Source organism: Furipterus horrens, unplaced genomic scaffold (assembly GCF_987537825.1).
Source record: "Furipterus horrens unplaced genomic scaffold, mFurHor1.1.pri manual_scaffold_4, whole genome shotgun sequence".
In the NCBI taxonomy this organism is placed as follows: domain Eukaryota; kingdom Metazoa; phylum Chordata; class Mammalia; order Chiroptera; family Furipteridae; genus Furipterus; species Furipterus horrens.
The window spans coordinates 129,554,224-129,573,561 of NW_028327174.1; the positions used below are offsets into that span (position 1 = coordinate 129,554,224).

Consider the following 19,338-nt stretch of genomic DNA (forward strand, 5'->3'; position numbering starts at 1 on the left):
TCTCACTATCCTTACTGCTCCCCCCAACTCCCTGTGACTAAGGTAGCGAAACAAAACAGGGATTTCTGGCTGCTAAGCAAAGCTCTGTGTGGGTGTGTGTGTGTGTGTGTGTGTGCATGTGTGTGTGCATGTGTGTGTGTTTGCATCCTGAAACATTACTATCTCTAAGCATAGTTAATATTTTGCTTATTTTTGTTTGTTTTCTGACATGGTGTTTTCTAATAATGCAGAACACAGCAGTGATTGAATAAGATTTAGAGTTAATTCTCATCTGAGGCTCAGAACTGCTGTCAAAAAGAAGGAAACCCCAGAGAGCCTTACTATGAAGCAGCCCAATAATCACATTCCTGGCTCTCATACCCCCTGCCCCTGCCTGATGCCGTAAGAGCGCAGCTTCACAATCAGGTCTTCCATAAACTGTCATTTTACACAGAAGACAGTAGTATTGCCAGGGAATTAGTTGTTTTGCTTTGTCAGAAGAAGTTTATGATCCACCCATGTTAAACGGGTAAGCACCAAGCAGTCAGGAGAGGAACACAACTGAAAAAGATTTAGTCCTTGTGGTCTCAGATCATTGGTTTTTCAAACCTCGGCACACAGAAGAGTCATTGAGAAAGCTTAAGAACACGGTTGTGCACGGGCCACCCCAGAAATTCAAATATAGCAGAACTGGCTGTGGAAGAAGCCCAGAGAGATACATTTCTCACACTGTCTCCCAGGATGTTGATGCAGATAATCCATGAAGACAGTAATTTGAAAAATATGGTGTCCAAACCTTCAGCATCCGTATCACTCGGGAACTAATTAGAAACGCAGATTCTCTGGCCTTGCACCAGACTTATTGAATCAGAAACTGTGGGATGGGGTTCAAAAGTATGTTTTTAAACGAGTCTTCCAGGTGATTCTGATGAATGCCAAATTTTGAGAACCTCTGCATCAAGTTAGCAGTATATGACTGAGAATCTGTATTCTCACGTCCCAAGGAATCAAGACAGTGGGGCTGAAATAGCTCATGCCTTCGTATTTACATCCCAACCCTATCAGGGGCTGACCTCAAAGGAAATATCACCTACAGTTGCACGTAACAGCTGTATCTGACCTCGTGCCAATGTTTTGCTTAAAAAATGCAAGACCATAGAGGAAAGATTCAACAGGAAGTCAGATTTTCTCCCCACCCTGCTGAAATGCTGACTGGATTTGGCCACACACTGACCTTTCATCCTTTTGATGGCAGCGTCCATCCGTAGCCCGTCCTTCTTGATACGTGCCTTGAGAACCTGGCCAAAATTACCCTCCCCAATCACATCTTGAAATTTGATGTCGTTCCAGTCCAGCACTGGATAAATTGTAGGATCTGGGTTGTTTTTGGCCTTCCTGTTCAGGGCCAGAGTTCCTGAGTTGAACTGCACAGCTGGTTCTTCCCTCTACAAAAAGATTTTTTCCATGTCAGGATTTTTTATCATTTTAAGGAACTTAGTACCTCCCGATTGTAGACATACCAGGTGAAGAAAGAAATGTATCTAATTCTAGAATAGAGGTGGAATGGGTGTTATCCAACAAACCCATTCTGGTGAACTGGCTGTCCTCAGAGATGTTTGGGCACAGCTCCAGGCCCCAGTGGGGAGCATGTCACAACTGATCATCCATGCCTACAGAGGGCAAGGGGACCAGAGGTGACAGCATGTGTGCCAGAGCATGGCGCAGCCCTGAGTTAGTCATGACTGGGTTTCTACTCTGCTGTAGAATGAGCAAGTATTCAGTCCTGACTTGGAAAGAACTCAAAGATTCTCTCTGGGAAGCCACAGGATGGGCCTCAGGGAGAGCTTTCCCTTGGTCCCTTCTTGGCTCTCACTCACCCCTCCCACTTGTCTTAAAGCTCAGAATCTCTCAGGCCCATTCTGGCGTGGACTCTGGCCTCACAATGACTGATGCACAGGGCAAAGCCCATCACAGTGTCTCCTTTGCTGCTGAGTTTTGGTAGCTGCTGACGGCACCATGATGAGCGCCCGCGCTGCTGACCCCTTTGCTGGCACTTTCCCCTTTAAGGACCGCCTGAACTGAGTGAGCTCTGGCACAAAGACAGATAACAAAACTTCCCTGTCCTCCACTGAGCAGAATCTCAGGGACATGTGTATATCAAGATACATCTCACTTCGGACATGTAATAGTACTCAATGGTTTATACACAGAACTGATAAAGTATCAAACCACAAACTAGAGTTATGTTCAGGCTATGGTATACCAAAGAAGTCCAATGGGATGCCTTTTGTAGACCTTTGCTACTGTTCAAAATTCACAAGTGAAAGAAAGAGGCCTCGCCAAGTGCTATGAAATATGACTGCACATCAAAGGGTACATATGAATGGGAAATACACACATGTATATATAATTCTCACACATATGAGGAATGGTAAAATTGAGAAAGGTATTAGAAGAAGAAATGGGAACAGGAAATAGAAAAGTGTGGGGAAACTTGCCTAGTGCAACACACCATTACCTATAACACTGAGATCTGGTTACCCTCATGTTCAGTTCTTTATACAGCAAGATTATTCTCTCTGGTGACTTATCACTAAGATGATCATACATTTCATTGCAGCAGTGCAACAGTCATGTTTTAGGTGTGGTATCCTGCATAATTATTGAGCAACATTTTCACTCTCAAAATTGTTCCATTTTTGACAGGAAATCCCATAGTCATGCTATTACCTCTTATTTAATAATGGAAGCCAAAGAAAAGATGAGACTTGCCTATTGGAAATATTTACTTTACAAGTAAATTGTCTGGTACACATCTTTAAAGCGAAGGTTCTGCACGTCTTATTAGCTAATAGAAAAAGGAGACACTACCACATTTTGGAAGGCTTGGGCCATTCTCCTTTGAACGTTTGCCCTCTTCAACTGCAACATGATCAGAAAGGCCAACAGCACCGTCAGGCAGGTCATTCCCGCCGAGCCGAGGATGGCTATGAGCAGCATCTTCCCGCCGCCGAGCTCTGCTGATGCTGTGCAGGGGAACACAGGAGAAGCTGCAGTGTTAGTGGGGATAGAGAGAGAAGCCAGGACCACCTATGGGAGGGGTCACAGGGAATGAGAATGTGGCGGCAGCCCTTAGCCCTGCCACCTAATTGCTATGTGCCCTAGGACTACTCATTTGTTTTCTGAAACTCAGTGGAGATGCGTCTGACTCATGGGATTAAGATCCTTAAAGAAAAAATGCAAAAGTGTTTTTTAAATGGCAGTGTGCTAATCATTAGTTTTCATTTGTTCAACTTTTACTTCCAAGTAGAGGTCAGGCAGATGCATGTTATCAAGTAACAGGGTGAATGACTAACTCAATCATGACTTTGGGAAAGCGACTCAACCTACCTGCACAATCTAGACAAGCTTCATGCTGCTAAGAGCTTAGAGTCTGTAATAACACACTTTGGTTTTGGTTTTTCCTTGTTTTAAAAAGCTGATGGATAAAACCTGAGGATACCAATGGGGAAGAAAGGAAAGAAGGAAGGAAGCATAAAAGAGGGAGGGAGGGAGCAGAAAAACTTAAGGTTCAAGTCAAAATAAACTATTAAAAACTAAGGTCTAATCTTTCCACTTCTGTCCCTTATTTAAATTCAAGTACAATTAAATTCAATGTATTTTTATGAAAAACAGCATGTAGAACATGACCTCATTTTCTTACAAGGATTCTTTTGTGATAATATATCTTTCCTTCTATCTCTGTGAATATTTACATAAAGAAATGTCTGGAATGGAATGGTGAGGGGTTGTTTTGTTATGCCCTGTTTAATTTTTCTGTTTGTATTTTAGGTATAGCTTGTATGCATTTTACCAAAACACAAACAACTATAAAAATGATTTATTTGTTAAAGGTGTGATCTGAAAACTATAATATTCTGTAGTTGGGAGACTCATTATTCTTTGGACCTTTTAAAAATCCAAAGAATCAGCACAGAAAACATAGCTTGTTTGATTTTATTCCTTAAGTCCTACGTAACCCTGAAGAGAAGCAAGAAGTTATTAGTACTATAAGATTTTCTGTAAAAATAAACTCTAATAACTCTACTCCAAATAATAAATTTTCAGAAATCACCATTCCTTCTATCTCGATTCTCTTGCACATGTTGCAAACGCAGAGGACTGGAAGGCGCCATTTCAGATAAACTTCGAAGGAAAACTGTTCCACATGCTGCAGACTCTGCCCTACCTCCAACCGCCCACCAACTGTATTCAACAGGTTTTATCAATCACAAACCCTGGACAGAGTGTCTGAGGGTCTCTATCTCAAAGGGCTTACTCTCTCTGGGATCGGGGTTAGTGGCAGATGTGCAGACACAATAACCTGGATCCAAAGAGTAGAAGAAAATTCAGAATAGCATAGTGCCACCCAAGCTAAAAGAGGAGTTCATCTTGAGAAAGGAGTGTGGCTCTTGGAACCTCCCACGGAAGCACCGCGCAGATGTGTCTCCACTACACAGGTTCCACATTCTTTTTTTTCCATCAAATTCATATTCCTCAGAGCAAAGACCACTGGGTGGGGAATACTGATGGACTAATTCAGCCTAAGGTTTAATAATGGACAAAGGAGCAACAGAGTAGCCTTCCCAGGGGCATTTTCACTTTAAGGACCTATCTACAGATAGTGAAGCCTATTAGGACAAATGAATTGTGTCCCATGACACAAATATAGGATAAGTATCTTAACATGGTGCGGCTTTTCTGAGAGTTTCCAGAAATAATTCAAGATCCTGTCCACTCTACCAACCTTGAGACTTGGAGAGAGTCATCAGTTCATGAGAAAAAGTTGGGTTGCTTGAGCCTATGTTGTTCTCTGCAAAAATGTCCACTTGGTAAGCTGTTTGGGGTTCTAGGCCTTTGAGCTGATACCGGGTGATAGTGGCATTTTTGATCTTCACATCAATGTGCTGGTCTTCATCCTTGCCTTGAACCTTGTAACGAATGATAATAGAAGAAATAGAATAGCCATCCAAGATGGTCCAAGAAATCACAGCAGAAGAGTCTGTAATGTTGGAAATCTTGATGTTTTCGGGTTGAGGAGGGAGAACTAGAAATTAAGAAAAACAAAACAAAACAATATTTCACTTAAGTTATACTATCATCTCTTGGATTACTCTGTTTTTGAGAGATAGTTAATGTCAGATCATAAACTGAGAATGGCTAAGAGGTATTTTCTCAGTTGGTAATTCCAAACAATTGATAGTGGACTCAATGCAGACTTGATGAAGTAACACAAGATGGGAAAATAACAGCACATAAATCACATATTTGTCATCCTTACACTAAATTCAGGCCTGTTACTCCAGAAACCTATATTATACTGTTCTTGATTCAAGGGAGAATAGAAAGATTAAGAGCTGGCATCTATATAGGCTTTTCCACATAGTAAGACATTTTATCTTTATAACATTCTTATCATAAGTATTGAGGCCCAGAAGGGTTAAGTGACTTGATCAAGGTCACACAGCTATTAAATAGAAGGAATAGGATTCAATTCCTGGCAATCAGATGTCATAGTCTATAACCTAGCCACTGTTCCATTTGACCTATCCTTGCCCTTAATGCATTTATGGAGCAGTAGCAAGTCAGTGTTAAGCATTTTATAAACAAACTGCTATATGGACTTGGGAAAAAAGAGATAATATTCCATTAGGGTCATAGGTAAAATGAGAGAGATACTTTGAGGTTTTCCAGATAGGAAGATGACAGGCACAGAATCATTCCCGTTCTCCCATTCTAACTCCTTTCAGACAAAGACACAGACCAGAGGAAGCTTTGTGACTCTGTAAAGCCTGAAATTCTTCGGCTCAAGAAAAGAATGACTCCAACATCTTGCCCTTGATATTAACTGTACCTTCCATTTGTGAGGCTGTTTACAAGGTGCTTCTGTATGCAGGCTCTCCCTTGGCGCTCATAATTACATAAGCAGGTAGGTAACCAATGCTGAGGTTTTAATCATCCCAATATTAGGGGTAAGAAAACTGAGACTTTACAATATAAAGGACCTGTACTGGTCCCATTGAGCAGGTAATAGACTCAGGCCATTTTATTTCATATAAAAGTTACAACTTATAAGAAAATTAGAACCTTCAAGACATGTCTTGACATACATTCTTTCTATTTTGTATTCTCAGAGATTTTTCTTCATTCTAAATTTCTTCTTTTCCTGATGCTGATTCTTCAAATCAAATTCCTTAGGTAACCATGGCAATCTGTGAGAATCAGGTAGTCTGATTGTTATTTTCTATGTCTAACAGGTGGTAACTTATCCAAAATTACAATTAATAAATTAACAATATGTCCTAATTTCCTTTGCATCTAGTACAAAGATTTCTGTATATCTTTATATTTAGAAAATACAAAATAACCTTCTTTCATACAAGGGGTTACAGAGTATTAGGAATATTAACATTTAACATAAAAAAAATTCAATTTCATAAACCAGTGCTATTCTAAGGCTGTTATCAAAGATGCAGTACCTTGCAAAGACCAACCAAAAAATAATGCATATAATTTTTGGTGCCAATTAAAAATCATAAACTTGTATGTACCAATTTATCCATTTGATGCCTGATAGAAGTCTTGAGCTTATTTAATGGACTCTGATTTAGATTCAGTGAGTCTGAGGCCAATAATCTACATTTCAGCAGATTGTCCAGGTGACTCTAAAATACTTTAGGACAAATACCCTTTGATTTCACTTATATGTGAACTCTAAAGAACAAAATAAATTAACAAAACAGAAACAGAGTCATAGATACAAAGAAAAGACTGATGATTGCCAGATGGGAGGGGGGTTGGGGGGCTGGGTGAAAAAAATTAAGGGACTAAGAAATACAAAGAGGTAGTTTTGTAATAGTCACAGGGATGTAAAGTACAGCATAGGAAATACAGTCAATAATACTTATATAACTATGTATGGTGCCAGGTGGGTGCTAGACTGATTGGGGGGAATCACTTCATAAATTGTATAAATGTCTAACCACTATTCAATCCACCTAAAACTAATATGAAATAACATTTAATGTCAATTGTAATTAGAAAATAGAAATGATATAAAGCACTTCAGGAAATGCTAATTAGATTGCAAACAATTTAAAACATTTTTGAAGAAAATTCTCCAATAACCAACATTGCTTTGAAGCAGTTGGTTGCCCATCCAGAGTGACAAATGAGTAGCATGGTTTAGCAAAAGTAAACAAAACATGGAACTGAAATGTGACTTAGAATCCTAACCCCATGAGTTACTAGCTGTATAACTTTGGTCAACTTACTTACCTTCCTCTGAGTCTCAGGTTCCCTATCTGTTAAATGTGATGATAACTCCTATTTTAATTTTCTCATAAAGCCATTCTAAGTGTCCAATGAGATACTCTATATATACATATGCAGGAACACATTACACACATTTATTACTTTACATATGTTTGGGGCCATATGTCAAATCTAATTTATTTCATTCTTTACACTTGGTCTAGTTAGAACTGCTAAGCTAGGCACCATGATAAACTTTAAACTAGAAGCATTAATTTGACTTCTGAACAACATAGCATATTAACAAATATATCAGTTAAGACTGAAATGTCCTCATCCACATTTTCCTTGCCCTGATTTCCCAACCCTGTACGGACTGCATCCTACCCTGCTGATCTCAGCATTCCTACCACCACCACCAGCAGTATAATCCCCACCAACCTACCCCCATCAAAGTCCACACAAGGAAAGTCCTTGTGATTACTAGCTATTTTTATTCAATTCTATGATAATTATGATGTGATTTGATAGTATATAATTCTAGTGAAGGTAAAATTTCTATAGAATAGTGAATGTACATCTAAGACAACTTTGAAAAAGAAAATAGTGATTCACCCTCTAGTTATCAAAACGTTTAATAAATCCATAGTAATTTAAACAGGTTGGAAATTGTACAGTAACAAACACACACACACACACACACACACACAGGTCAGTGGAGGAAAACAGAGTGCTTAGAAATTAAAGCAAAACCAATATGAAAACTCGGCATAAGATACAGAAAGCAGCACAAGTCACTAGAGAGACTATTCAATATATGGCATTGGGACCATTGGCTTGCCATATGTGAGTAAATAAGACATATTTTAAAAGATTAAAATACACTATACCCCAAAATAACATGCTTATATCTTAAACACCTCCATATGCAAAAGCTAAGAGACTACAACTATTGGAAAAATACAGAGAATATACTTAAGTCCTTGGGGTAGGGAATAATTTCAAAACACAAAAAGTACACACCACAAAGGCAGATATTGATAGCTCTGATTACATGTAAAATGTGCTTAAGGTAAAAAATAAAATAAAATAAACTATCACAAACAAGGTGAAAATAAAGAGATTAGGAGAATATATTTACAACATATATAACAAGATTAGTATCCAAATTACATGAACAATTTTAACAAATCAGTAAAAGAAGACAACCAAGCCAACGGGGAAAGTACATCAACAAATATATCAAGCAAGAGGAAATCTAAATAATCCCCCAAAAAGCCCCCAAAATGCCCAAGAAAAGTTGCTTACCCTTGCTAGTTATTAAGGAAGTGAAAATTGAAATTAACTGTTTTTTACTTTTGAGGTTGACAAAAATTAAAAGGTCTGACAATATCAAGCAAAATCAATATAGTTAAAGAATATAGAGATGGATATAGGGGAAAAGGTACACTCACACACTCCTGGAAACATAGTACACATTGAATAGATACTTTAGAGGGATATAGTCAACCAACTCCTCTTCTGGATATACTCCCTAGAAAAGCTCTCACACCTATGCACATGGAGACATGTATAAGGATGGTCATTGCACTTTTGTTTGTGATAGTAAAAAAAAAAAAAAAAAAAAATCTAAATGTCTAGCTAAAAAGAAAGGGATAAAAAAGATTATATAGTTATAACATAAACTATTATGCAGAAGTTAAAGAAGCATACGTCAGAAAGCAAATTAACATTAAAAAGCAAGATAAATAATATGTATGCATATGTATACTTATGGATATGTATGAGTACAATGTGTTAAAATTATACAATGTTGAAGGGAAAGATACATAACAAACTCATAATTTTGGCTGTCTTTGGAGAGAGGAGAATAGAATTACAATAGGAATGGTGGTCAAAGGGAATTTTGGTATATCCACCTTGTGTTATTATTTCCACAAACCAACAAAAGAAGCTGAAAGAAAATATGAAAAAATATTAGCAGTTGTTAATTCTGGGTTATAGGAATGTATTGGTTCTATTATTCTCTGCATTGCTCTGTAACTTCTAAATTTCACAGTATTTTTTTTTTTAATGATGAAGAATCTGTAAACACTGACAAAGCATCACTGATACAAAAAGAGATTGGCTGGAGAAACATTGAACCTGCTGCCAAACCCACTCCTGAAGAAACAGAGACCCAGCTGCAGAAGAGAGCCTCAGACTTTGGGGGTGGACAAGGGACCACACACGATCCTGATTTAAGTGGTTGCTAGTGTGGCCAAGAAATATCTAACCTTTACAAGGTCTCAAAATGCACACAGTTCTAAAGCCATGAGTTAAAATAGTACTCTGCTTAATGATGAAAAAACTTTCATTAGTTACTACAAAGAAACCCAAGAAGTTCCAATTACTGAGTAATTTTAAGTGACCAATATAAAATTAAGAAAAGCCTAATTTAAAGAATATTTTAAAAGAAAAGTCATGTTCTTAATCTCAATTCTCGTAGCTCTAAGAATTCTCTGTTGAGACTATTTTTCAAGCAATGTTATTTGGCTTTTAAGATTAAGAAAGACCCATCATCTATAATAAATCAACATCTGTGTACATACAGATACATGATAATCCTGAAAACTGTCCTGTGACTGATTAAATGAGTCTTACATACCTTATACATGTTATTAATTTATTTAATAGCCTTATACCAGGGAAATGTAAATTTAGCACAGTCCTCTCTGAATTATTGTGAACCCATTCACACGGAGATTCCTTGTATGTTTCAGGGCACTGATTAGCCTCCATTCACAAGTAAATGCCTTTTATGATTTCTAAGAAACAGTCTAGAAGTAATGGTAGCTAAGTCCAAACGACACCAGTCAAAAGTCATTCAGGAGAGACAGGGGCAGCAGGAGTCACTTACTGTCGCTAAGGGTCCAAGCAGTGAGGTCTTCACTCCATTCCCCCTGGGCCTTGGTATTGACTCTGGCTCGAACTATATACTGCTCCCTGGGGTGTAAATTGTTAAGTAGCACTGATGTCAAGTTGCCTGGCACTTTAATATTCTGTTGATCACTTTTCATTTGCACAGATCTCCTCTCAACTTCAACATAAAATTCATCTTCTGAGCTTGGAGATATTGGTTGCCAAGTCAAATTTAGAGTGGTCTGACTTTTTGGTAGGAGACTGAGACCTCTTGGAGGAGGGAGACCTGGGGGAAACCAGAAAGATCATTATTTTTATACAGGGTGAAGGTAACAAACAGCCCCAAAGAGCAGCTCTACAGAATAACCTTGGATCTTAGAATGATACACGATTTCATAAGCTATCAAATAAACACAGCCACTCAATACTTGCTTCTTACCAAAATAGCAAACCTTGACAATGACTCTAATATGTAGTTTGGATAATTATAATACAGGGATACAACACCTTTGGAGAATAATTTGGGAGTAGTTTTTAAGAGCCCTAGAAATTATGTATACTTTGGCCCTATAATCTGACTACCAGTGATTTATCCTAAATAAATAATCCAAAGAAAGAGAAGACCTATGTGCATGAAGATGTTCATTATAACATTATTTTATAATAGCAAAATGTTGAAAGAAACCTAAGTGCTCAGAATAGGTAAATGTTTTAATAAATTATAATACAGCAAGCCAATGGATTAAAATAGATAATTGGGAAAAGTATGAAAACCCAATAAAAGTACTTATAATACATGAGAAAAAAACTCTCATTGCAACTTGGTAAAAGTCATGTCTACAATTGGTGAAAGATAGGAAGGAAACTGATAAAAATGAAAACAGTGGATTTGCCAAGTTTATGGGTTTGTAGGTCAGTGTTTGTGTTACCATTTTGAGCAACACATTTTAAAATAATTTTGAGATTACTTCCCCTTAACAAGGAGAATTTCAGACATGATAACAGCTGTGGTGGCAGGGCCAGGCGTAGCCCTGCTCTGATCACATAAAGGTATGGGTTTCCAGCACATACTCCTGGCCGTAACCACCCACAAGAACCTGGGCTACCAACGAGGTAACAGAATGAAACAATATGGGTTTTGAAATCAGACAGTGTGCCACGTTAGTCTATGACCTTGGGAAAATTAACAATCTCTCCAAGTTCACATGTAACACAAAATGAAAATACCCATCCAGATTCAGGAGAAATAAATGAGATAATGGATGTGAAAATATATTTAGAATGTGTTAAGATGTTCTATTATCATGACCTCCCTCTCTCTCTCCTCCTTCCTTCCTTCCTAAAATGTCTTGTGTCAGTGGATAGAAGAGGAACCTGTGTGTTTTCAGTTAAAAATTAAAAATTGATTTTTAAATTCCAGATATAAAGTATTTTCAAATCATAGACTAGAGCCCTGGCTGGGTGGCTCAGTTGGTTGGAGCATCATCCTGTACACCAAAGGTTGCAGGTTTGATTACCAGTTAGGGCATATACCTAGGCTGTGTGTTGGATTCCTGGTTGGGGGGCATACAGGAAATAACCGATCAATGTTTGTCTTTCACATAGACATTTCTTTCTCTCTCTCTTTCCCTCTCTCTCTAAAATCAATAAGCATATCTTCAGATGAGTATTTTTTTAAAAAAACATAGAACAGAGATCCTCTAATTCATGCATTCTCAGTGGGGACATTATTGCCTCTAAGATGGCAAAAATTGGTTCTTAGGGCGTGAGAAATGTTTATATATTACAGTGGTTTATGAAGGACCACAATATATTACAAACAGACTTGCAGTAGTAAAATTCATGGCCAGAACCATTGATTTAGAAACATGGGGGTCTATACTATACGAAACAGCTTAAGGAGATAAAAGTGACTGCCTATTGTAAGCAGGGCTAGGAGGATGAGGGGTGGAGCAGGGGGCTGCTGTCCTTTAGAAAAACGCCTTTTATTTTATTTGATGTTTCAACTATGTGCATGAATTACTTTTAAAAATTATTTTAAAAAATAAATAAACCTGGATTTCTGAAGTATGTATGTGGCAGCAACCTGGCCTGGGCCCTTAAGATGGAAACAGGAAACTGTTGGTAAAACTTAGCAGCCAAGGCTCAGCACAGTCGCTACTAAGTAAACCCCAACTCCTAAGGGATGTCCCTGCCTTCCTGAAGGCTCATCTGCTTCCTTCTCTGTCCTCCTGGACTGCCACAGACCCCCTCCCCCAGGGAGATAGACCAGAGTGCAGCCCAAATAAAGGATCGCTTTGGCTCCAAGTTGCTACCCTTCCTGTCACTTTCCCACCCATTCAAAAGCAAACTCCTTCCACCTCCATCCCCACCCACCCACTCACCCACCACCACCCTTCCTGGTCTTCCTTCCTCTTTCCCCTTCCTCCCCCTCCCACCCAGCTTGTGAATAAATGCTGTTTGCTTCAACTGACCGATAGAAGCTGTTGTGAACCGTCTCACGGGTCCAGGATGCCCTTCTCCGCCCTCTCCACGCCGGACCAGCTGCACGCAGAGCTCATATTCTGTTCGAGGTTCCAAATAGTTGAGTGTAACAATCTCATTTGTCACTGAGAAGAGGGAAAGTCCAGGAAACTTAGGTTGGCACTCTTTTACATTCTCTAAACTGGAATGTTGTTATTGTGATGTGAACTAATGTTTGGTTTTTAAAAATACAATGTCCTAGTGAAACAGAGAAGTAATTCCATCTTCAGGGTCTCACCATCCTAATATAAGGAAAATAGGGCTTTTTAAAGGAAGTTTACAGGTTATGATGTGTACACTAATATGAGTATTTCCATGCCACTTAATCATTTCTACTCTAGTCCTTTCATTTGTAGAGTAAAATCACACAAATATTCGACTATATGAAATACCGATCTGATTTAGAGGGGGAAAATCTCAACTTAGAACAATATAAAATGATTTAATTTTTACTGTTTTCAAGTACATACAGTGATTGAGAGTATCAGGAGGAGAAAACTACGAGGGTTTGCTCACAATGACAGAATAACAGATTTGTACTGGTTATATCACTCCGAAGGAGAACAGATCCCATTAGCAAATGGTACATGCTGTTTTTCTCCTCAGCGATTGGCTTCAGCCAGCCTCTTTCTCCACGGATCCTGAAAAGGTAGATTTTTGCCTCACCGTATGATAAATTCCCAGTGAGTAAGGAAAAAGTGGGTTGTGTTCCAGAGTCACTAGAAGGCCATTTTGTGGATGTCTACTTGTAAAAAAAGACTATGAATTATTACCAACATATTTATTTAAAAGCTGCTTTTTCATAAGATCTAGCCATTGACATTGGAAGCAGCAATCCCACCCATCAGCCTTATGTTGCTGGGATTTTGAATTTCACCTGAGTCTACAGTAGAATGTGAAGAACTCAGTAATAATGCCATGGCTTTATTCAACATATCCAGATTAGCTAGTATTATTAAGCCCCAAACCCTTCTTTTCTTTTCATTTTCTGCAACTCCCTTAATTATCTATATACAGTGAGTAGGGCCCTTTTCAGTAACGCACAAGCATAGTGAGAGTAAAGCTTTGGTGGTGAAGGGATGTGCATTGCCTCCAAACATGGTATCACAGGTCTTGCTACAGATGGCACAATTCAGGCAGCACTGTCAAGAGATAATGCTCAGTTTTCTTTTTAAAAAATGGTGATTTTATATCATCATGCAACAAAAAGAACTAATTTGTGTTTCTGAATAAATTTGACAAATTAATTCATTATACTGGTTTCATGAAACTTTGACATTTTATCACATCTTGTGAAACTATATTTTTCTTTCAGGAAGTTGGGAAGGAGCATGTATGTACTCTGCCCAAACCCCTCTTCTCCTCCCTCCAGTCTAGTCTGCCATAACCTAAACTTTTCAGGCCCAAATTCTTCTCGAAATCTCTGTGGGTTAGGAGCCCGCAGGACAGGGCAAGATTGAAATGAGAATAAGAACAAACAACTCAATACAGCAGTAACAATCACCCCTTGAATTTAAGCAGATTGGGTCTCTTTGTCTTTCCAGTAAACACTGGAATTTCCTGTTACCATATTTATGGCACAAACACATCTCTTTCACTATGACCAACCAAAGTGGAGTAACTAAAAACAGTACTGGAGATCCAGAAAAGCCTGAAAAAGAAATATTGATACAGATAGTAACTCCTGATGCAGTCTGTTGTGTTCCACAGCACACCCTGACTTTCAGAAATAAGCCCCAGGACTCAGAGGGCCCTGAACTCTATCTTGAATACTCTGAAATAAAATCCTCTGCTACAGTCACCAGCACAAGGGTAGAGAGTTGAGGCAAGGAGAAGGATTTCTATATTTGGGGGAAAACTCTTTTTCTGGTGCCACATCTCCAGCTGCAGCCTTTTCTGTCTAAACCTTACCTTGAATGTGCCGCCATGCCTCATAATGATTGACAGGTTTGTAGAGAAGCTTCTTGGATTTGATTGGTCCATCCCCAAAGTAAGGCTCAGAGCTGATGTTGATAACAGCAAAGTTATGTCCAGTGTCAATCACGTTTGGGGCATTCAGAGGCTTTGGGAGAACTAAACAAAATTTCAGCAATCAGATTAGTTCTTAGATTTAGGGTTTTCCATTGTTCTTAGGTGCCTTTATATTTCCAACAACACCCTCTTAGAGCTCTCTGCTCAGATTCAATTTAATCACCTGCTCTGTGATCTCCTCACTTAGCTCTTGCCTCTCCAACACATTTCCCACAAAGTGCTTTCTTAAAATATGCGCATTCCTCTGCTCAGGAACTTTCAATGGATTCCAATTACATTTGGAATAAAATATAAAATTTGGACCCGGAACTGCCAGGCCTTGCACAAGTGAGACTGCCTCCCCTCCAGTTTCCTCTTCCCCTCATCCAATACCATCCTGTGCCACTGAACAACTTGCAGTTTATCCAATTAAAAATGCACCAAGCTTCTTTTTGTCTCAGATTTTTTCGTAGGTGTTATCCTCTGGGAAAGGAATGCTCTACCTCCCACTATTCTCTAGTTAACTCTTACCTATTATTCAACTCTCACCTCCAATGTAACTCCTTCACAAGGGCTATCCTAGAACCTCAGTTAGGCTTTTACAAAACTTATACTTCTGCTTCATTGTAATTTTCAGAATTTATTATTTTTTGTAATTTTGAATGATTATTTGATATTGGTCTTCCCACTAGACTATGTATTTATTCTTTCTCTTTGTGTGGGGGAGGAGGCTGAAAACAACACAAAATTATCTTACAGTCCTGAAAAGCAGAAGTCAGACATGGGCATCCCTGGAATAACATCAAGGTGTTAGTGGAGCTGTGTTCCTTTCTGGAGGCTCTACAGGAGAATCTGTTTCTGTGTTCTTTCTGACTTTTAGAAACTACCTGCATTCCTTGGCTCATGGCCCCTTCCTTTATCTTCAAAGTCAACAAGTTTCAGCTCTCTGACCCTTCTTCCATTGTAACATATCTTTCTGAATAGAGCCAAGGAAGGTTCTTTGCTTTTAAGAACTCATGTGATTGAAGTGGATCCCTCTGGATGACCCAGAATAATCTCCCCATCTCAAAGACCCTATGTTCTCAGTGAGGACAATAGCACCCTACCAAGGATGTGAAAATTGGTTCTTGGGAGAATAAAAAAATCTTAATTATTATAATGGTTTGTGGCCTTCCAAAGAGCCACAGTACATAAACAGGTATATAGTACATCTGGGATGTAAATATTTTATGATGACAGAAATAGAGTTTTGGAATAAGATTTCTAAGAGGGTGCCTTAATCAATACTAATAAAGAATTTGTAAAACACTGCAGTAGGCTCTAAACCCCATTAGGGCAAAGACCATGTAGGTTTGTTCACCAGGTGCTGAATAACTGTTTGCCAATTGAATTTCCAGTGAGCTCTGAAGCCCCATTAGCCTGCCCTTCTTAGAAATGCATAATTGTTGGGGGGGGGGGTTTTCTTCCACAAAAGTGTATATTATGTAATGTAGACTCTTGCAGATTTCAGGGACATTACAATGTTCAATAATTTTACTTTACCTCTCTGTCTTAATGTTTTAACTCTCCATCCATAAAAAATGACCTCCTAGTCTTTGCTCAATAGCATCTTTTCAGGGAAATCTGACTATCCCATTTAAAATTAGCCACCTCCAGACTTGCCCCAGCATCCTCTGCCCCCATTTCTGCTTTATTCTTTGCATGGCACTTAGCATCTTAGTAAACCAGACACTTCACTTATTTATTTGTTCACTGTTTATTTCTCTCCATAGGAATGAAACTCCATGATGGAGGAGCTTTTTCTTTTTCTTGTATTGTGCATTGCTATATTCCCAAGCCTAGAACATAATAGTCCTTTAGTAAATTCTATTGACTGACCCAGTAAAGACTGAGGAGTAAGTTGCCTAAGGTCAGGATAATAAAGCAAGTAAGAGGCCTAATTGGGCAGTATGCCCTGACTGGAGACCAATTATGCCAGTGTTAAGTCAGGTAAGTCTGGATACATATTTTCTTAGATCAGTTTCTGAAGAGAGCACTCTGAAAAAAGAGAGTAAATTCATTCATTAAGTCACGCTTTCCTTGTTTGATCACATGGGACCACCTGTTTGCTTAAATCATCAAAATGCATATTTTATTATAGCCATTGGTGCCAGTCTCTTATAAAAGAGATAATTTGACAAGGGTAAAAAATTGCTCCAAAAGCTTCCTCTTAGTAATTCATCATTTTGTTTTTTGTCTTTTAATCATTCTTATAGATATATACATATTGTAAAGCATAAAAATCTAAGTGTATTTAGCTCAGGGGACTTTACTAATATACACACCCATGTAACCACTAACCAGATTGAGATAGAAAACATTTCCAGCCCCACCCACCCCCAAAACACCAAGCATCGTATGTCCCTTCCCAGACAATAGGGAACTACTCTTCTGACTTCTGTTACTATAGATCAGTTTTACCTGTTCTTTAATTTTATGTAAATGAAATCATAAAACATGTACTTTCTTTTGTTCATTATTATGTAACAGAAATTGATTCTTTCTAAATTGCTCTTTAGTTTTCCACTGTATGATGATATAATAAATTGCATCCCCCCCAAAATTCATGTGTTGAGGTCTTAACTCCCAGTGCCTCAAAATGTAACCGTATTTATAAATAAGGTGTTTAGGAAAGTAATTAAGTTAAAATGAGGTTATGAGAGCAGTTTCTAATCCAATGTAACTATTGTCCTCATAAGAAGATTAAATTAGGCTACACACATGTACACAGGGAAGACCATATGAAGACAGGAGGAGACCTGCTACAACCGTAAGAGAGAGGCCGTAGAAGAAACCAACTCTGAGGGCACCTTGATCTTGGACTTCCAGCCTCCAGAACTGTGAGAAATCAATTTCTTTCGTTTAAGCCCCTAGTCTGTGGTACTTTGTTACAGCAACCCTAACAAAGTAATACATATGAATGTACCACAATGTATTTATCCCTTCGACTGTTGATGGACATTGGGGTTAATTTTGGTTTGTGGCTATTAGTAATAAAACTGTTCCGGACATTCTTGAAAATGTCTGTTTTGAACATATGCACACATTTCTTTTGAGCATATACCTCAGAGTAAACTTGCTAGATGATAGGGTAAGGGTATGATTAGCTTTAGTACATATTGCCCGTTCCTCAAAGTCGTCATACCAATTTGTACTCTGGTAATAAAGCCTACTGTCTATTTTTTTAATATTACAGTTAAAGACACTAATTAATTAAACTAATAGCTATTTCCATTTTATGAATGTCAATCATTATGACAGTGAAGAGGCATCAATGACTTAGAACTGGAGATGCATCTATGCATTGACATCATTTGCTGTGTCTTTCATTAAAAAGATAAAAATAAGATTCTCCTGAATCTTAACAACATGGTTTGTTTTTATAATCATCATTATTTATTTACCATGGATAACAAATATTCCAAGAAGCTTTAAAAATAATATAATTTGCCTTGCCTGTATGCTGTTTCCTTTAAAGAACATGTAAGATGTAAGAAATTATTTTGATAATGTGAATATTCTGAATAAAATAGATCTGGCATTTTTTCAGTAATCCAAAGAATATTGAGGATTCTGAGGTGGTTCACATAGATTCCCAGGGCACAAAATCCAAATCTGTGAAGGTCTATTTATGTTAGTGTTGTGATTGACCTTTTAAAAAAAAGATTAAATTCTAGGTATTTGCATTCATTTTATTTATAGAAATGACTTCTTGGTTCTCTCAAAGATTCCTAATCAAGTAATAAATTGGGTCAAACAGACCCAATTTATTTAGTCTGTAATACAAGAGACTCAGAAAGCAAAATGATGCAGGGTTTGGAGTCAGGAGACCAGATTCACAATTAAGATTTGTTTCTTACCAGATACACTACCTTAAACAAGTTAACTAAATGTTCTGAATCTGTTTCCTGACTGGCAAAGTGGGGACAACAATGTCTATTACATAAGTTTCATATAAAGATTAAATAAGATGAAGTATGTGAGATAGTTAGCTCACTGCCTTTCCAAGAATATATACCAAGAGCTGTTAGGTGTCTTTGTCTAAATGGATTCATAACTTCCACATTTAAAATTATTTCTTGTATCTATGTACAGCAGCCAAGCTAACTTGGATTTACCTTCACTTTATTTATTCTCTCCAAGCTACAAATGTACATACACCGACATAGATTAATTTGAATTTTGAACAACAAATTTCTAACAGAATAAATACTCACAATACTGAATATGTGAAAAAAATCATTTTTGTTAATTTGATAGCATAGCCTGGGCTTCATACTAAGTGAGTAGTCCTCAAAATTTTTCCAAATTATTCTCTACAATAATGAATAGGAAGTCACAACAGTGATGAAGTCACAACAATGATGAAACTTTATATGAATTACCAATATGATCAGACATTTTGTATGAGACACAATTCTAAAAAGTGTTCTATATACTTAATAAATCTTCACAATAACCCTGAGAGGTAGACAAATTAAGCTTCATTTACAAATAAGGAAAGGCTCAGCAGGTTAAAGTCCTGTGCCTAGGCCCACACACAAAGTTACTAGCTATTAGGTACAAAAATCAAACCTAGGGCTAATGTGACTC

The 19,338-nt window shown here is 37.9% G+C and overlaps 1 protein-coding gene across 2 annotated transcripts in view; it reads right to left on the minus strand.

Moving 5' to 3' along the window:
* TEK (TEK receptor tyrosine kinase) overlaps positions 1 to 19,338 on the minus strand; it is a 114,082-nt gene that overhangs the window by 13,872 nt on the left and 80,872 nt on the right. The window contains exons 10-15 of one of the 2 annotated variants that reach the window (XM_090274053.1): positions 14,608 to 14,769; positions 12,648 to 12,782; positions 10,172 to 10,459; positions 4,766 to 5,065; positions 2,851 to 3,005; positions 1,214 to 1,424 (exon numbers count right to left, since the gene is read on the minus strand). In XM_090274053.1, the coding sequence (XP_090130179.1) occupies positions 1,214 to 1,424; positions 2,851 to 3,005; positions 4,766 to 5,065; positions 10,172 to 10,459; positions 12,648 to 12,782; positions 14,608 to 14,769 (1,251 nt within the window). The remainder of the gene's footprint in view (positions 1 to 1,213; positions 1,425 to 2,850; positions 3,006 to 4,765; positions 5,066 to 10,171; positions 10,460 to 12,647; positions 12,783 to 14,607; positions 14,770 to 19,338) is intronic. The other variant, XM_090274052.1, reaches the window with a different exon arrangement.